General features: G+C 42.9%; 1 protein-coding gene across 7 annotated transcripts in view; it reads left to right on the top strand.

Annotated features, from left to right (window-relative positions):
- The window catches only part of CHGB (chromogranin B), a 78,890-nt gene extending 68,492 nt beyond the window's left edge, over nucleotides 1-10,398 (top strand). For all 7 annotated transcript variants that reach the window (XM_068398064.1, XM_068397879.1, XM_068398155.1 and 4 more), the window contains 4 exons: nucleotides 2,964-3,007; nucleotides 4,348-4,441; nucleotides 6,190-7,961; nucleotides 10,035-10,398. In XM_068398064.1, the coding sequence (XP_068254165.1) occupies nucleotides 2,964-3,007; nucleotides 4,348-4,441; nucleotides 6,190-7,961; nucleotides 10,035-10,118 (1,994 nt within the window). In that variant the 3' untranslated portion in view covers nucleotides 10,119-10,398. The remainder of the gene's footprint in view (nucleotides 1-2,963; nucleotides 3,008-4,347; nucleotides 4,442-6,189; nucleotides 7,962-10,034) is intronic.
- The last annotated feature ends 4,137 nt before the right edge of the window (nucleotides 10,399-14,535 follow it).

The following is a 14,535-nucleotide window of genomic DNA, read 5'->3' as shown; positions in this document are numbered from 1 at the left end:
TGATGAGTGATGGCACTGCACTGAGTCATTGGCATTACTGAAATAGAGCTATGTGGGGGTTTCATCAGGGACCCACCAAAAGATCAGTCCCAGTCTTGGAGATGCAAGTAAAAGCCACCTGAATTTGTCCTTCATTTCTCATCCTTTTTCGTGATCTTCATCAGCTCTCAGCACTTCTGCAAAATCAAATAATCTGATTGTAGCTGCCTGGGCAGATCTGGTTCAGGAGGGGAAAGCAGAGGCAGGGCTTTACTTTACTTTGTGGGTCTCTGGTCTGTTTTTTGCGCATGGTCAGGGGAAGAGTTTCCATCTTGGTGTCTGCTCTGACTTTGTACTGTCTGCTGTGTCCCCGCAAGCCTGGTGGGTGGGTGCTCTGCCACCCGACACTGTCGGCAATGCCAGGGTAATGGCTTCACCCCTCCTGAACACATGTGGAGAGGAAGGCAGAGGTGTTGGCCAGCCATCTCCAGCTGGCAGGTGGCCGCAAGGGCGCTCTTGCCAGCTGGCACAGGCTAGCGCTGCCAGCACTGGTGTAAAGTGGGGCATGCTGGCTTCCCCACAGGCTTCCTGTCTCGGCTCTGGCAGAGCAGCTGACTCAGTATATTATTTCAGGCTCTGGGATGGACTGGATACTCATTTTGTTCCTCCGGGCAGGTTAATACTACGTATGTCCAATACCATTTGCTTCTTCTGACAATGTTATGATAGCCTAATGCTTCCTCTTTGTCTGTGCATGTCAGCTTTCATCATTAACCAAGCACTTGCTTAATGGTCATTAATCTATCTGTAAATCTCCTTGGAGAGGTGGGAGCTTTGGAATGACAGGGCAAAGGCAGTGAGTACAACCTGACTTTATATTCCTGCACCACTAACACAGCGCTCAAGAGGCAGCCCAAAGTTGGCATCTCTAATAGTAAAGGATGTTCAGAAGTTTATTCTGTGCTTTGTCACATCAACTGGGTGTAACTCACAGGAGATGTGCTGTGACAGCATCACTAAAAGGACAAAATCAGATGTTTGCCCTTGTGTGTGTCATGGTTTCTCAGGGGCTGGAGGACCAGAGGAGCCTCATCAAGAAGAGGCGATGAAGCAGGTCACCCCCTCTGCTTATATGTAAGTGGTGACTGTGAGCAGCTTGTGCCATAAGACCAGTGTCTCCAACTGCTGTGGGATTGGGAGAATGTCCTTTTAGTAGATAACACTTTTTTTTAGTAGAAGGGTCTTGGCTGCCAGTCTCTTGCCCCCGCACATACGTACATCCTTCTCCTCCGTGCTCATATGGAGGATGCAGGCAGGTTAGACTGCAGTGGTGTCAGCACTGTGCAGTGTGGTAGTTATTTCTCATTTGCATACTAGGTTAGTAAATAAAGTAACCTAAAGCATGGCTCAGCCAGCACTGAACGCAAAAGATGGGGGAGAGGGTTGGCTCGGTATGGCACCATGTCCCCCACACACCACCTGGCGTGCTGGGGAAATGGAGGGGTAGGGATGTAGCGCTATTTTAGGGGAATCCCTTCTGTGCTATCCTTGTGTAGGTTCCTTTCTCTGACAGCAGTTGTACATGCAGAGAAGAGATGGAGGCTGGAGAAGCACATTCCGACATATGTGTTTGGGGGAGCAAAAATAGAGGACAGTATAAATATCAAGAGAGTTGTTATTGTATTGTGTTCAGTTATTACACACAGTCAGCGCTCAAGGGGCTGTCTGCTTCCTCTGCAGACACAGAAAAGAAGAAAGGTTTTGCTGCTTTCAACAGTGCAAGGCTACACGCTCCTGTCTGCTTTGCAGGAAACTTCCTTGGGGCAGTGTTAGTTTTCCTAATGCTGTAAGGTAAACTGACCCCCTTCATCTCTATAATCTGTTTTGTGTTCATCTGTTACAGATTTGCTGTCCCAACCAAGCAGTACTGCAGAGAGGGTGATAGGTGTATTTAAGACTATCCTGACTTGCATAAGAACTTCAGAACTGCACCTCAAGGTGTACATTTGTGTACTATGATTATATACCCTGCAATAAATCTGTGAAGCCATGATACAATAAGCCTTGCTTCTACGTACTCGTGTGTGGCTGGCAGACTTGCTTAATGTCACTTCTGCAAATCTCAAGGTGGATGAGACTTGACACAGTTTATTAATAATGCACAGCAGCCAAGCTCATTAACCAGCTGGAGACATATTGCAGCAGTGATGGCAAAATAAAGCAGCATGGAGGTTTCATTTGCAACAGCTTCTTTTCAAAAGCAAATACCTTGGACCAGGTACAGTAGAACTGGTGCAAGGAGGTGTTTATTACCCCACATGTCCTCAGGACAGAGAGAGAGAGAGATGGGTTGTGCTGCTTCCTTCTGGAGTAGTGTTTTCCACTGGGATTTTATTTTTTTGCTTATTTCTTGGGATGATAGTGGACCACTCAGTGAATGGAAATTTTCCTGTCCCTTCTGGCTCTGTCCTTCCCTCCAGGAGCTGCCTCCTATCCAAGCGAGACAGGATTTCTTCGGTAGGATTGGGACAGTAGTTGCTTTAAAGCCTTGGGGAATGGTCTCCTATAGGGGAGGTGGTGGTGGGGCACCCAGACCCCATTGCAGAAGCCAAAAGGCTCTTGGGGTGCAAACAGGCCTTGCTTGTTTCCTGTTTTTTTTTTTTACCACCAAGCAGGTACAGCTACATGAAGGCCTGACTTGCAGTAAAGCTCTGGTCTTAGAATTTAAGCATTGCTTTCCGTTTTTTGGTGTATGTTCTTTTTGTGCTAGAAATGTCAACGTGCCTCTTCTCTCATGCTAGGCTCCAACTTTACATTTCTTATTCAGGATGGAAAAGCAAAGATGTAATGCAAAATGTGTCTTGTTTACTGACCTGCCAACCTAAAACTCAAGCCATCTCATCAGACCAGTTTGACTGAAGACTCCTGTCAGTGATGCTTGTTGCTAGCATTAATGAGTCTGTAATAATTTGTTTTTCTTTTAGGTGTCAGTGCAGTTCCAGTGGAAAAAGACCATATTGAAGAAATGGTGAGTAGCTGTATGTCAAAGCAAATTTCAGAAAATATCAGTCACATGCTCTCCATGTTTTGTCTTTAAACTCTCAGGGTAATGCTTTTTTTTCCTAAGGGTAAACTCTTAAGAGATCTTTGGTGACGTGGAACTCGGAGTTCCCTTTAGCTGTCAGATGATACCTGCATGCACTTCAGTGCATTTGATGAAAATGGAAGCTGGCTTCTTGTGTCAGTGTGGTACTTTTGAAACTCTACGTTGTACAGCTGCCCGAAAAATGATCTGAAGTATTATTTGATAGTACATGTTATTGGACTGTAAAAGTTGAGATGGCAACTTTGAAGAAAGGTGAAATATCTACAGTTACCAACTATGCAGTGGGGTTTCTAATGCAGTCCTCCCAGCTCCTGCTTTGGAAAGAGATTCTTAACCTGTTTGATTAAATAAATGCCATTAGCTGCTCTCAGCACCTGTAATCTGACAACAGACCCTGTAACCTGACATCAGACCCTCTCCACTGGTTGATAGTGTGATCATTTAGATTAGTAAACACCTGGTAATAACTAAAACCAGTTAAAAGACAAACGGCTGTATAAATGTTTTATTGTCTCCTCCCATCCAGCCAACCGGATTGTTAGCCTGAGACTCTCTTACCCCTGGCAATCTGAGTGCTCACCCACAACCAAAAACTTCCAACACTTGAAAATAATTCTGCCTGAATTTGTACTGAAGAGCTACTTTGGTAGCGCTTAGGATTAGAGAAGGTTGTGTGACTTGCCGAAGTCCATCAGTTTCCTCTGCTTCCAGAAGACTATCCAGTTGAATGTTAAGCACTAAAAGGGGCAGGGCTTACAGCACACACACGTGAAGAAATATGGAGCGTGTAACTTACAGAGGCTATAAAGGCATTTTTGGTTTATTGGCAATCTAAGCAATACTTCTGGTAACACCTTTGCAGCATCCTCTTTTGCGCAGATCCTACAGGATGATCCTCATCTTTTGAACTTGTGTTGGTTATTGTTTTTGTAGAGTGCTGTTACCACATGTTGTTTGACTCTTCTTTGTACTGAATAGGGTATCTAGTATTTTAAAATGTATGAAAGGAGCCTGTTACCTATGCAAACAAAAGGGGAGATAAAAAGAGCTAATGACTATCCTCCACTTACTGGTATGGGAGTGAGGAGCAAAGCACTTGTTGCCCAAATGCACAGGAAGTTGTGGTAGAGCTGGGAATTACTCAAAACTCATAAATATTAGCCTGAACTCTAATCTTAAACAAGCTTTCCTCACTAACTGGTTGAGAAGTAGGATTTCCATTTTTGCCATGCGAATTTTTTCTCCTGTTTTGTTTCTTCTAGGTAACACGGTGCATAGTGGAAGTTCTGTCTGATGCTCTGTCTAAGCCAAATGCACCACCAATTAATCCTGAATGCAAAGAAATCTTGAAGCAGAGTAAGTACAACATTATCTGAACTTGTGAAAGGAATTTGTTAGATGGATTCTCTCTTGTGTTGGAGCTGCTGAACTGTTATTTCAGCCTGTGTGAAACTGGTACCTCTGAATTTCAGTGTCAGAATTCTGATTTCCTTCTGTTTAGTCTGTCTTGCTTAAAGAGCATACAGCCTGACCTGGTAACTGTCGGGGATTCTTGGCTAACACACGTGGCTCTTTACTTAAGCCACCTGCAGAGCCTGAGAGAACTAGACGAGCTCTTTAGGTAGCCTGAGAGGTCAACAAATGTGACTGAGTTTGGACCACATGCTGAATGCATCCCAGAGGGTCGGAACTGGCTTCAAATAACCGCCGCTTAAATCAAACAAGGCTCCTGTGCCTGGTGGCAACTGAATCCACACCCAGCTCAGGAGAGGGGAGTCTTTTGCTTAGCTCAGAAGCTTTCCAGTTTGTGGTACTGATTCCAGAGGTCTGGAGACGTGTGCTGAAAGCTCCCTGTGGGAGTGCTCATTTCAGCTGAGCTCATTCCGACAGCATGGTGCTTAGCTGCCTCAATGTCAAGGTGTAAGCCTGTTTGCATGCTTGATTACTGTCTGTAGTGAAGTGTGGTTAAGTTTGACACTGTGCCAAACTGCAGAACACACATTTTTCTCTTCTGTCCACATATTTATTTGATTACAGAACAATAAAAAGGCTCTTGAACTTACCTGCCAGCAAGAAGCAATAGCGAAACCCATCTGTCTCCTGCTCGTTTATAGAGGGAATAATACATTGCCTACTACAGTCATCAGAAGAGGATGCCCAGGTTTTGGGCTTTGGGAATACATGTATTTGTATCTAACTCAGCCCCAAGTTTCCAGGAGATGCTGAATGCCATCAGGCATCAGGCTTTGTTTATGATATTTTTAGTTTCAGAAAAAAAACCCTGTATACTTGCCATTTTTTGGAAAATGAAAAAACACTTACTGGAAAGAGAGGGTAAGGACCATATTTTTGCCATTAGACAGATCTCCTCCAAGAACATTAGATAATGAGAAGCTTTTCAGAAGCAATGAGCTATTTTTAAATCTGTGCAGCTATTGTCTGAAAACTTTTAGGATTTGTGATCTATTTATGATGTTACTCGGACATGAGTGAAGCAGAAATATTTTCATAGAAATATGCTGTTACCATTGTGGTCAGCGTCAGACTTTCATTTAGCATTTTGGAAATAGTGGAAGCAGCATGATTTGATTAAACATAACTACTGCAAAGTAACAGATTTCTTTCTTTTTATTTTTTTTTCAGTCAATTTAGAACTTTTAAAATTTGCTAAAAGTCCCAGATATTTTTGAGTAGCTTGAAATAGATGGTTGTATTTTTTTTGTGAATAAGCGTATGTGATGGATAAGGCCTGACATTCAAAGAACTGAACACAACTCCAGATCCCATTGATTTTTAAGGGGAATGAGAGTTAATTGAATTCAATACTAAAAATGTGATCACAAACAAAGAAAAAAGTCAAGGAGGAAAACTTATTCTGGAAATTTCAGTGGAACTTTAAAATGCTTACTTAAATGAAAATTAGTTAATGCTTTTCCAGGCAAACATACAAAATACTAGCAAATCACTAATTTTAAAAGCAGAATTAAAAATATAATTCTGTCCAAATCTTCGTTCTACTTTGGGAAGCCAGTTATCTATTTAAACTGAAATAACGCTTCAGTGGAGAGTTGGATTACTTCATTATGCTGCTTTTGTTATTGTAGGTGGCAGAAATGACAGAGAGAGAAGTGAAAACAAACAACTTGAAGTGAGGCGTTTGAAAGACCCAGCAGAGACTGAAAAACATCATACCGTGAGTGTGGAGAAAGAACAAAGTCAGGCAGAAGAGGAGTCTAAAAAGTACATGAAGGGAAGTGATGAGGAAAAACTTCCTCACGAGGAAGGTAAAAGCAAGGAAGAGGAGGATGGACACCACACACCTATTCAAGAAGAGAGACTTCATACAGAAGAAAAGAAACATGATCAGGAAATTGGAAGAGAGGAGGAGAAGAGCTACCACAGTGAAGAAGAAAGCAAAGAGAGCAAGCGTCATGGCGAAGAGGTAGAGCATGCTGTTCTAAACAAGAAGTCCCACTCTGGAGGCATGAGCACAGTGGAGTTCCCTGATGGGAATGATCAGCGCCCCATGGGCCACTGGCATTCGGAGGAGGGAATGCAGAGCCCTCACAAAAGAATTCATGAAGGTGAAGAGGGAGAGGCAGAGGAAGAAAGAAGTGAAAAATACCACCATGAGTCTAAGGAACGTGATTTCTCCCTTCAGCAAGAGCATGAAGCATCTGATGAGAGTGAAGAAACAGAGGAGGAAAAGCAACCCTACAAACCCAGACGTTATCATGGGAAGCATAGAATGGGTGACTCCTCTGAAGAGAAGAGGGGCCGTGGTGGTGAGAAAGAGGAACTAGCTGAGGAATCAAACACAGAGGAGGCCCATCTCTGGGACAAAATGAACCATCAGAAACATCATGAAGAGTCTGAGCAGCAGCGTGAGGAGAAGAGTGGTTATCATGGGAGGCAGGGGTCTGAAGAGGTGGAGGAGAAGAGGCATGCAGACCAGGGAAGTGAGGAGTACAGAGAAAGGTGGCAGCAGAGTGAAGACAGCAGCAAAGAAGAATACAAGAGGCATCGCCACAGTGAAGAAAGTAATGAGAAATGGCACGAGGAGAGGAGACACCATGATGGATCACGTGAGGCGAGGAGGTACCGTTCTGAGGGAAGGACCTATCTTGGAGATGAAAGCGAGGAAGAGCTGGACAGGTATCTCAGTGGTGGCAGCAAGGACGAGCAGCACCATGCTGGAGGGAGATACCGCTTGTGGGACGATGAAGATGAAGGGTTACAGAAAGCATACGCTCGAGAGCACAAAAGTCAGGCCAGAAGACACTACAGCGCCGAGGACAGTGTAGAGCAGCAGCGCTATCCTGGCAAAAGTGAGGAGGAGGAGGAGGTAGAAAAGAAGCATCACAGCAGTGATCAAATGGAAAATGAAGAGGAGAATATGGAGGAGGGAAGATATGCAGAGAGGGAAGAGTACAGAAGCCGTCTCCCTGCAGAGAATGAGAAGAGAACCATGGCATCCTACAGCCCTTTGTACCCGCTGCTGTGGTGGAAAAGCCGACATGTTGAGAAAAGGAACAGTGCAGGAGAGCAGCTTCTGGAAGGCAAAGAGAAAGGCAGGCCCGCCCTGAACGAGAAGAGTCTTTTCCCTGAATATAACGACTATGACTGGTGGGAGAAAAAGCAGATCCTAAGTGCTCTGAACCACGGACTTACTGAGAAGAGGAATCTCGGCAAAATGAACAGATATGATATGAAAAGGCAATACAACAAGATGGATCAACTCGCACAACTTCTGAACTACAGAAAGAAATCAGCTGAATTCCCTGAGTTGTACAATTCTGGAGAAGACATGAAAAAACGTCACGTAATCAGGAATGACAGAGGAAATCTGAGCCAGAGGCCTCTGACAGAAGAGGAGGTACGTGTCCAGGTGTTTCTCGGAAAAGCTAGGGGAAGCTGACTTTACATGCACATTTCTAAATCCATTCCTAGGGAAGCTGGTAAACTGTGTGTGGAAAAAACACAAGATTAAGTCACGTTGAAAGCCAGTTCTTCAGTGATGTAAAAATCTGCTTTCTTTGAATGAATTCAGTGGAACTGTTTTGTAAAATAAAGACAATGTGCATCCCCATTAGCTTCTGTCTGCTGCAAGACAGGAAGAAAAAGGAGATTGTCTTCCCCTTTGGGCCCTACCTCCTCCCTCTAGGGTCTTACAGACTAATAAAACAAAAATGCCAGTTGCAGCAGGAGCAGAGAGGTAATTAGCAAGCAACACTTGTAGCAAGGCAGGAGTTGGTCTCTTCTCCCAAGTAACAAATGATAGAATGAGAGGAAACGGCCTCAAGTTGTGCCAGGGAAGGTTTAGGTTGGATATCAGGAAAAATTTCTTCCCCAAAAGGGTTATCAAGCATTGGAACAGGCTGCCCGGGGAAGTGGTGGAGTCACCATCCCTGGAGGTATTTAGAAGACATGTAGATGTGGTGCTTAGGGACATGGTTTAGTGGTGGACTTGGCAGTGCTAGGTTAACAGTTGGACTTGATTATCTTAAAGGTCCTTTCCACCCAAAATGATTCTATGACAGCTGAAAAGCAAGTTGGACATTTAGAGTGCAATTCAGCTGTCCATTGACTTCCCAGCTGTAAATGCAGAGCAGAGCCTGGCTTGTGCTTGTAAGCCCAATTCGTGCCTGTAGTTCCCATGTAGTGTGAATCCTTTTCTTGTTGGACTTCTGTTCTGCTTCAGTGTCTAGGAAAATTGAGTCTACACCCATCAGCTAGATGCTCCTCATGTATGTCGCTGTATCTAGTGCACAAAGCTGGGCTGGGAGCAGTGGAGGCTTGATACTAATTTATATAGAGATTAAATGGTATTAGCAAGTCATCATCATAAACAAGAACTGGCTGCTTAATTTTTTTTTTTCCCCTGGCATCTGGTAATGTGGTGGTGTTCCTCTTGTCACACACTGTGCTTGCTGCGTGTTGTAAGCCAGAACCACTGCAATAAGGTTGTAGCCTCCTAAGGGACCTTCACCTGAGCAGAAGTGACTGCATGCCGCAGGGAGTTGGCAGCTGTGAGATAGCAGGAGGTTACTACTAGATAATGGTTCTTTACAGCTAAAAAGATCAAGCTGTAATTAGGTCCAGCTCTCAGTGTGAGTATTTTGATACTTTCCCCAGCCCTAATTCACAGAATCACAGAATCAACCAGGTTGGCAGAGACCTCTGGGATCATCGAGTCCAACCGTTGCCCTGACACCACCCTGTCAACTAGACCATGGCATTAAGTAAGTGCCATGTCCAGTCTTTTCTTAAACACATCCAGAGATGGTGACTCCACCACCTCCCTGGGCAGCCCATTCCAATGTCTAATAACCCTTTCTGAAAAGAAATTCTTCCTAATGTCCAACCTGAACCTCCCCTGGCGAAGCTTGAGGCTGTGTCCTCTTGTCCTATAGCTAGTTGCCCGGGAGAAGAGGCCGACTCCCACTCCACTACAACCTCCCTTCAGGTAGTTGTAGACGACAATAAGGTCACCTCTGAGCCTCCTCTTCGCCAGGCTAAACAACCCCAGCTCCCTCAGCTGTTCCTCATAGGTCAGACCCTCCAGACCCTTCACCAGCTTGATCGCCCTCCTCTGGACTCGCTCCAACACCTCAACATCTTTCTTGAAGTGCGGGGCCCAGAACTGGACACAGTATTCAAGGTGCGACCTCACCAGTGCCGAGTACAGAGGGACGATCACTTCCCTAGACCGGCTGGCTACACTATTCCTAATAGAGGCCAGGATTAAGATTAATTCGGTTAAGAGCAGGAAATTGCACAAATCTCCCAAGTGTGTGCTGCCCTGCTGTTAACACCCACCCCCAGCAAGCTGCCCAGCGACCAGTAAGTAGCAGGAGGTGCCTCAGAAATGGCCTTTGTTGCTCATTTTCATGGAACACAACATTTGCTAACATATTTGATGTGTAAAACGCTTTTTATGTTTTCACAGGAAAAAGAACTGGAAAACCTGGCCGCGATGGATCTGGAGCTGCAGAAAATAGCCGAGAAGTTTAATGACAACAGGAGAGGCTGAAGCTGATCTGCTTTGGTGTTTCAAAGCTAGGTGTAGCTGTACTCACAATACCTGTATTTTGTGGTAAATTCACTGCCACTGGATTGTTGTTTGCCCTAAAACCAGGAAATACTATTTACTGTCCACTATAGTGTAGTGATTTATACAGCTGAAAATGTCTTTAATTTGCTATTATGCTATTGAGATCTGAATAGCATGAATTTTAGTATTATAACCATTCATGCAAGGCAGATATTTTTAATATGCTTGTGAAAATAATTGTGTTAGTGTTCTTCAGAAATATATTTGTCTGAGTTTGAAATAATAAAAACCATTGATCTTGGACCAAACTTTCTCCGTGTTTATTTGACTGATTGGATTATTTCAAAGTAAGCAGTATCAGATGGGATAGATTGTGTACAAAATGTCGACTTGCGGTTCACCAATATTTTTTAAAAGTTACAAGGGGCCTGTCTGTGCCTTTTATTTGCCAGTTAGCAACAGTACGAGAGGTAAGGAGGAATGCCAATTAATTTACTCCAGTAACTCAGAAATGTCCTGTGAATTATTTAGTTCTGGAAATGGGTCATTAAAGAAGCAAACAGGCTGCAACACCAAATGGATGCTTGTTAATTTGGAAGCCACGTGGTGCTTCAGAATCAGTGCATTGGTTTTGCCACTCTTTCAGTCTAAGTGGTCCTGTTAATTACTTACTGAACAGGCTTTGCTAACATGTTCTTTCCACCCGCTGCAGGCAAGCGGGTTGTGGTTACAGAGCCTGCGCGCTGCCTTGGAGCAGGGCTGATCTTGCACAAGGCGAGTTTGTTGGCAGCCAGTGAGCTGGGGGCAGGATGGGCTCTGTGTAATAAACAGTACGATGCCTTATGGAGAATGAGCAAGTGGTGTGTGGAAGGAGCCATTTGGTAATCTTCCGACACTACGGAGCAGTAAAAGAAATGATCCCATAATTAGTTTCAATTACTCCAAGTATTTGGTGTTCAATTTAATTTAACTTCTCCAAATGTGGGTTTTTTTACAGACTTTCTACTGTGACAGTGTCTTCAGTTGCTTGTTTAACACCACACGCAGGAAAGAGGTGCTGTACAAAGAATTCAGCTGAGTCACATTATCAGTAAATGTGCAGTATTTGTCATCCCAGCTTAACCCACTTAATCCACCTGCTCATCAAAACATAAGTCTCTGTTTAAATGTAAGGCAATATGAACTGAAAAACACTCAGCGAGCTACTGCTTTTTGAACGGTGTGAGTACATCTATGTCTGGGGATTTTGGTAAGACCACTCAAATGTTTCATCTTGTTTGGTTAAGGTACATGAAGATGGAACCCTGGCTCAAAGAAGTTGACAGAATTTGGACTTCAGTAGGATCATGGTTTCACCAGACTTTTCCAGCAACAGTAAGGAAAGTTAGGAAGTGTCCCAGCTACAGGAATACTTTGTTTGCTGTCTTCAAATTCTGAGACTTTCTTCAAATTCTGAGACTTTCCCTTTTAAAATTTACAAAACCATACCATTAAGTATTGCAGTGTGGTACTTGTTTTCCCCCCCACTGGTATGAGAGAAAGCATGTCTGTGAGTTTGTAAATACCTAGAAGCAAATAGCTTTACTTGTAGCACAGAAAACTTTCTAAATTGTTCAAGTGTGCAACCTTAATAATAATTTTTTTAAAAAAAGCTAAGCTTATGCAAATATGCCTTCATGAATCAGCAATGTTTTGCCTAAAAACATGTGCCTGGAAAGACTTTAAAATCAAATATCAGTCAATGGCTTCCAAGAGCTTGTGACAGCCCTTCTATCTGTTGTCCTTCTGTGCTCTGCTTGTGTTGCTCTGTGGGGCTGGCACCACAAGCACCGAGAGCCAAGTAGCTGTTCTGACCACTCCTGCCTGCTCCATTTTTATCTACATATTCACATTGCCTGTTCCAGGTTTTTTAATGGGTAACACTAGATCTTTATTTTTAAACAGCCCTCTGATACAACTTACATTAATTTGCATTATTTAAAGGCAAATTGCATGCTTTTGGCATTGAAGCTAGGTGGTACAATTTAAAACAAATATTGGTGTATTAAGATGCATAACCTTGTTCCAGGAAATCAAATGAAGCAGGAATGGTGGTTTTGGCTTCTGAAAAAGTGCTGGCTCGCTTCTGGCTCATGCACCCCTGGTTAATGGTAAATTTGATGTGTAGTTTTAGTGAAACACAGGAATGGAAAGCTTGGTAACTGCTTATTTCTTCTAATCTGCTCCTATTTTTCAGCAAATTTGCATAGCGAAGGCATTTGTATGTTTTTGCTCTGTGACTAAAGGTAGGAAAAAAAAACCAGCTCCCGAGTCTCTTTTTAAGTGCAGCGATACCTTCACCAGACCAGGCCCTGGCCCTGCTTGCGCTGTAACATAACACGCCATCCCAGCGACGGGTCTTCTGACAGCAAGTGAGCCTGAGTGGTGGAAGTTGGGATTTCAGCCTGCCCATCCAAACCAAGTTCTTTGCCCCTTCAAAGGGCAGCTTCCACACAACTCTGTGGTCTAAAAGTTAATCTTGCCTTAAGGAACCCATCTCTGGTTTAATAGCCCCTACCTTTCCCCATGCCTTATCTACATATCATTGACTAAAAATAAATTATACCAATTTGTTATGTTTTTTACCTCTGGAGATAAAAGCTCTTGGACACTCTTTTGAGGCTCTAGCGATTATCAAGTTCTGAGCTACGCTTCATGAAGACTAACTGCAGGTACACAAGTATCGCCTGCCTTTTCCTCGCCCCTCCTTTTGTCTTTTCTTTTGGAGATGCTTTTCATTACATCCATTGTTTTCAACTTATGTTAAGATCTTACAGGATTCACTCTTTCTTCTCATTTGTGCTGGCATTTTCCCCAATTTGTTACTGGTAAAAATATAAAGGCTCCCTAGAGTTTCAATCATAACTTGCATTTCAACACTGCTGCTCTCATTATAGGCTTTGGAGTTTCATTTATTCACGTGTTTCAATTAAAACAGGAACAATGTTACATCAAGATGTGCTCTTCCACTATTTCATAATAGAATATGTTTCATCAATTTGAAACATCAATGATGTTAAATATTTTACATTAATTATTTCTTGGTTTCTTACTGTCTTTCATTGGTACAAGCATTATGGTGCACTTAAAAACTGGGGGACAGGATTCAGTACTGAGAGCATGTTAGTGTTAATGCTGGAGAAATGAAGCCAGTTTGGCTTTGACCTAAAGAAATTTTTCAGGTGTTCCAATATTGTTTATTTCTCAAAACTGATCTTTTTATTATACAAATAAAACAGATTTTTTTTCTCCGGTTATTATTTTTAGCACATTATATATAAGAATTTAAAATATATGTTGGTTGCTTAACCTAACTTTTACTGTGTGAGTTTTCACACCTTCCTAGTGCCATAAATGTGGCAGCCAAGTACCTACCGGCTCAATGGAAGTGGCAGAGAAGTACCTACGCCTGCTTTACAGGTAAGAAAACAGAGCCAAAAGATAATGTTTTGGTATTAATCTCCTGGTTTACCCTGATCTCATCATTTTCTTGCCTTTCCCTAGCTTTCAGGCTCCTATCCGTTGCTCTAAGCTAGGTTGTCTCAGAATTTCATCACATACTGGGTGCTGGCTGCTTTCAAAGTCTCAGTTTACCTTCAATATGCACACACAGACATAGTAAAGGAAAAATTCTCTTCCCTCATCCCTGTTTCCCCACTAATTCTTGAAAGAAGTTGAGAAATCCAGAATTTGAAAAAAAACTTAGTTAAAAGCCACACATAACATTTCTGTTCCCTACATGTGATTTGCAGTACTCACTGTACTGAAAGGTGAGAGGGGCAAATCGTGTTTTTCAGATCCACGTGGTTGGTGGAATGCAGAGATGGTGAAACCCACAATCTCTCCATTTACAGATTTTTCAAATAAGTAAGGAGAAAAGAAAAGCTTTCCATAAAAAATAGAAAAATAAGATGGGAAGTTTACAAAAACCAGAACAGAGGAAGACAAAAACCTGAAGATAGACTGTAGCTGTTCACCTAAAAGAAATCTTTAACTGCTTCTTTACACAAAATATAACCAGTTTTGTTTTTATTTTGAGCTAATGGTGTCCTAAAAGAGCATTACTCTTCTCAATATACAGAATTTTACAGCTTTATGAAGTCTGATTACTTGATCCCAAAGCTCCAGATTCCCCCTGACGAGTAAGTTCAAGAATGGAAGCCAAGTCCTTTTGGCTCTATGAGCTCCCATATGGCCCTAAAGCTCCCCACCGGGGGTTCAATGGGGTGCAGCCAGCAGGGGTGTTCTCCTCCTAATGCCTCTGCTAGACCTTTTTATTTCCAAAAAGAGGGGAAAGGAAGAAAAAGAAAATAAATTGCATTAGAAAAGACATCCTGCAGTTTAATTGAAATGGCAG

Source organism: Nyctibius grandis, chromosome 1 (genome assembly GCF_013368605.1).
Source record: "Nyctibius grandis isolate bNycGra1 chromosome 1, bNycGra1.pri, whole genome shotgun sequence".
NCBI classification, from domain to species: domain Eukaryota; kingdom Metazoa; phylum Chordata; class Aves; order Nyctibiiformes; family Nyctibiidae; genus Nyctibius; species Nyctibius grandis.
The sequence above is the reverse complement of the archived record's forward strand: the minus strand, read 5'-3'. Positions and strand labels throughout refer to the sequence as shown.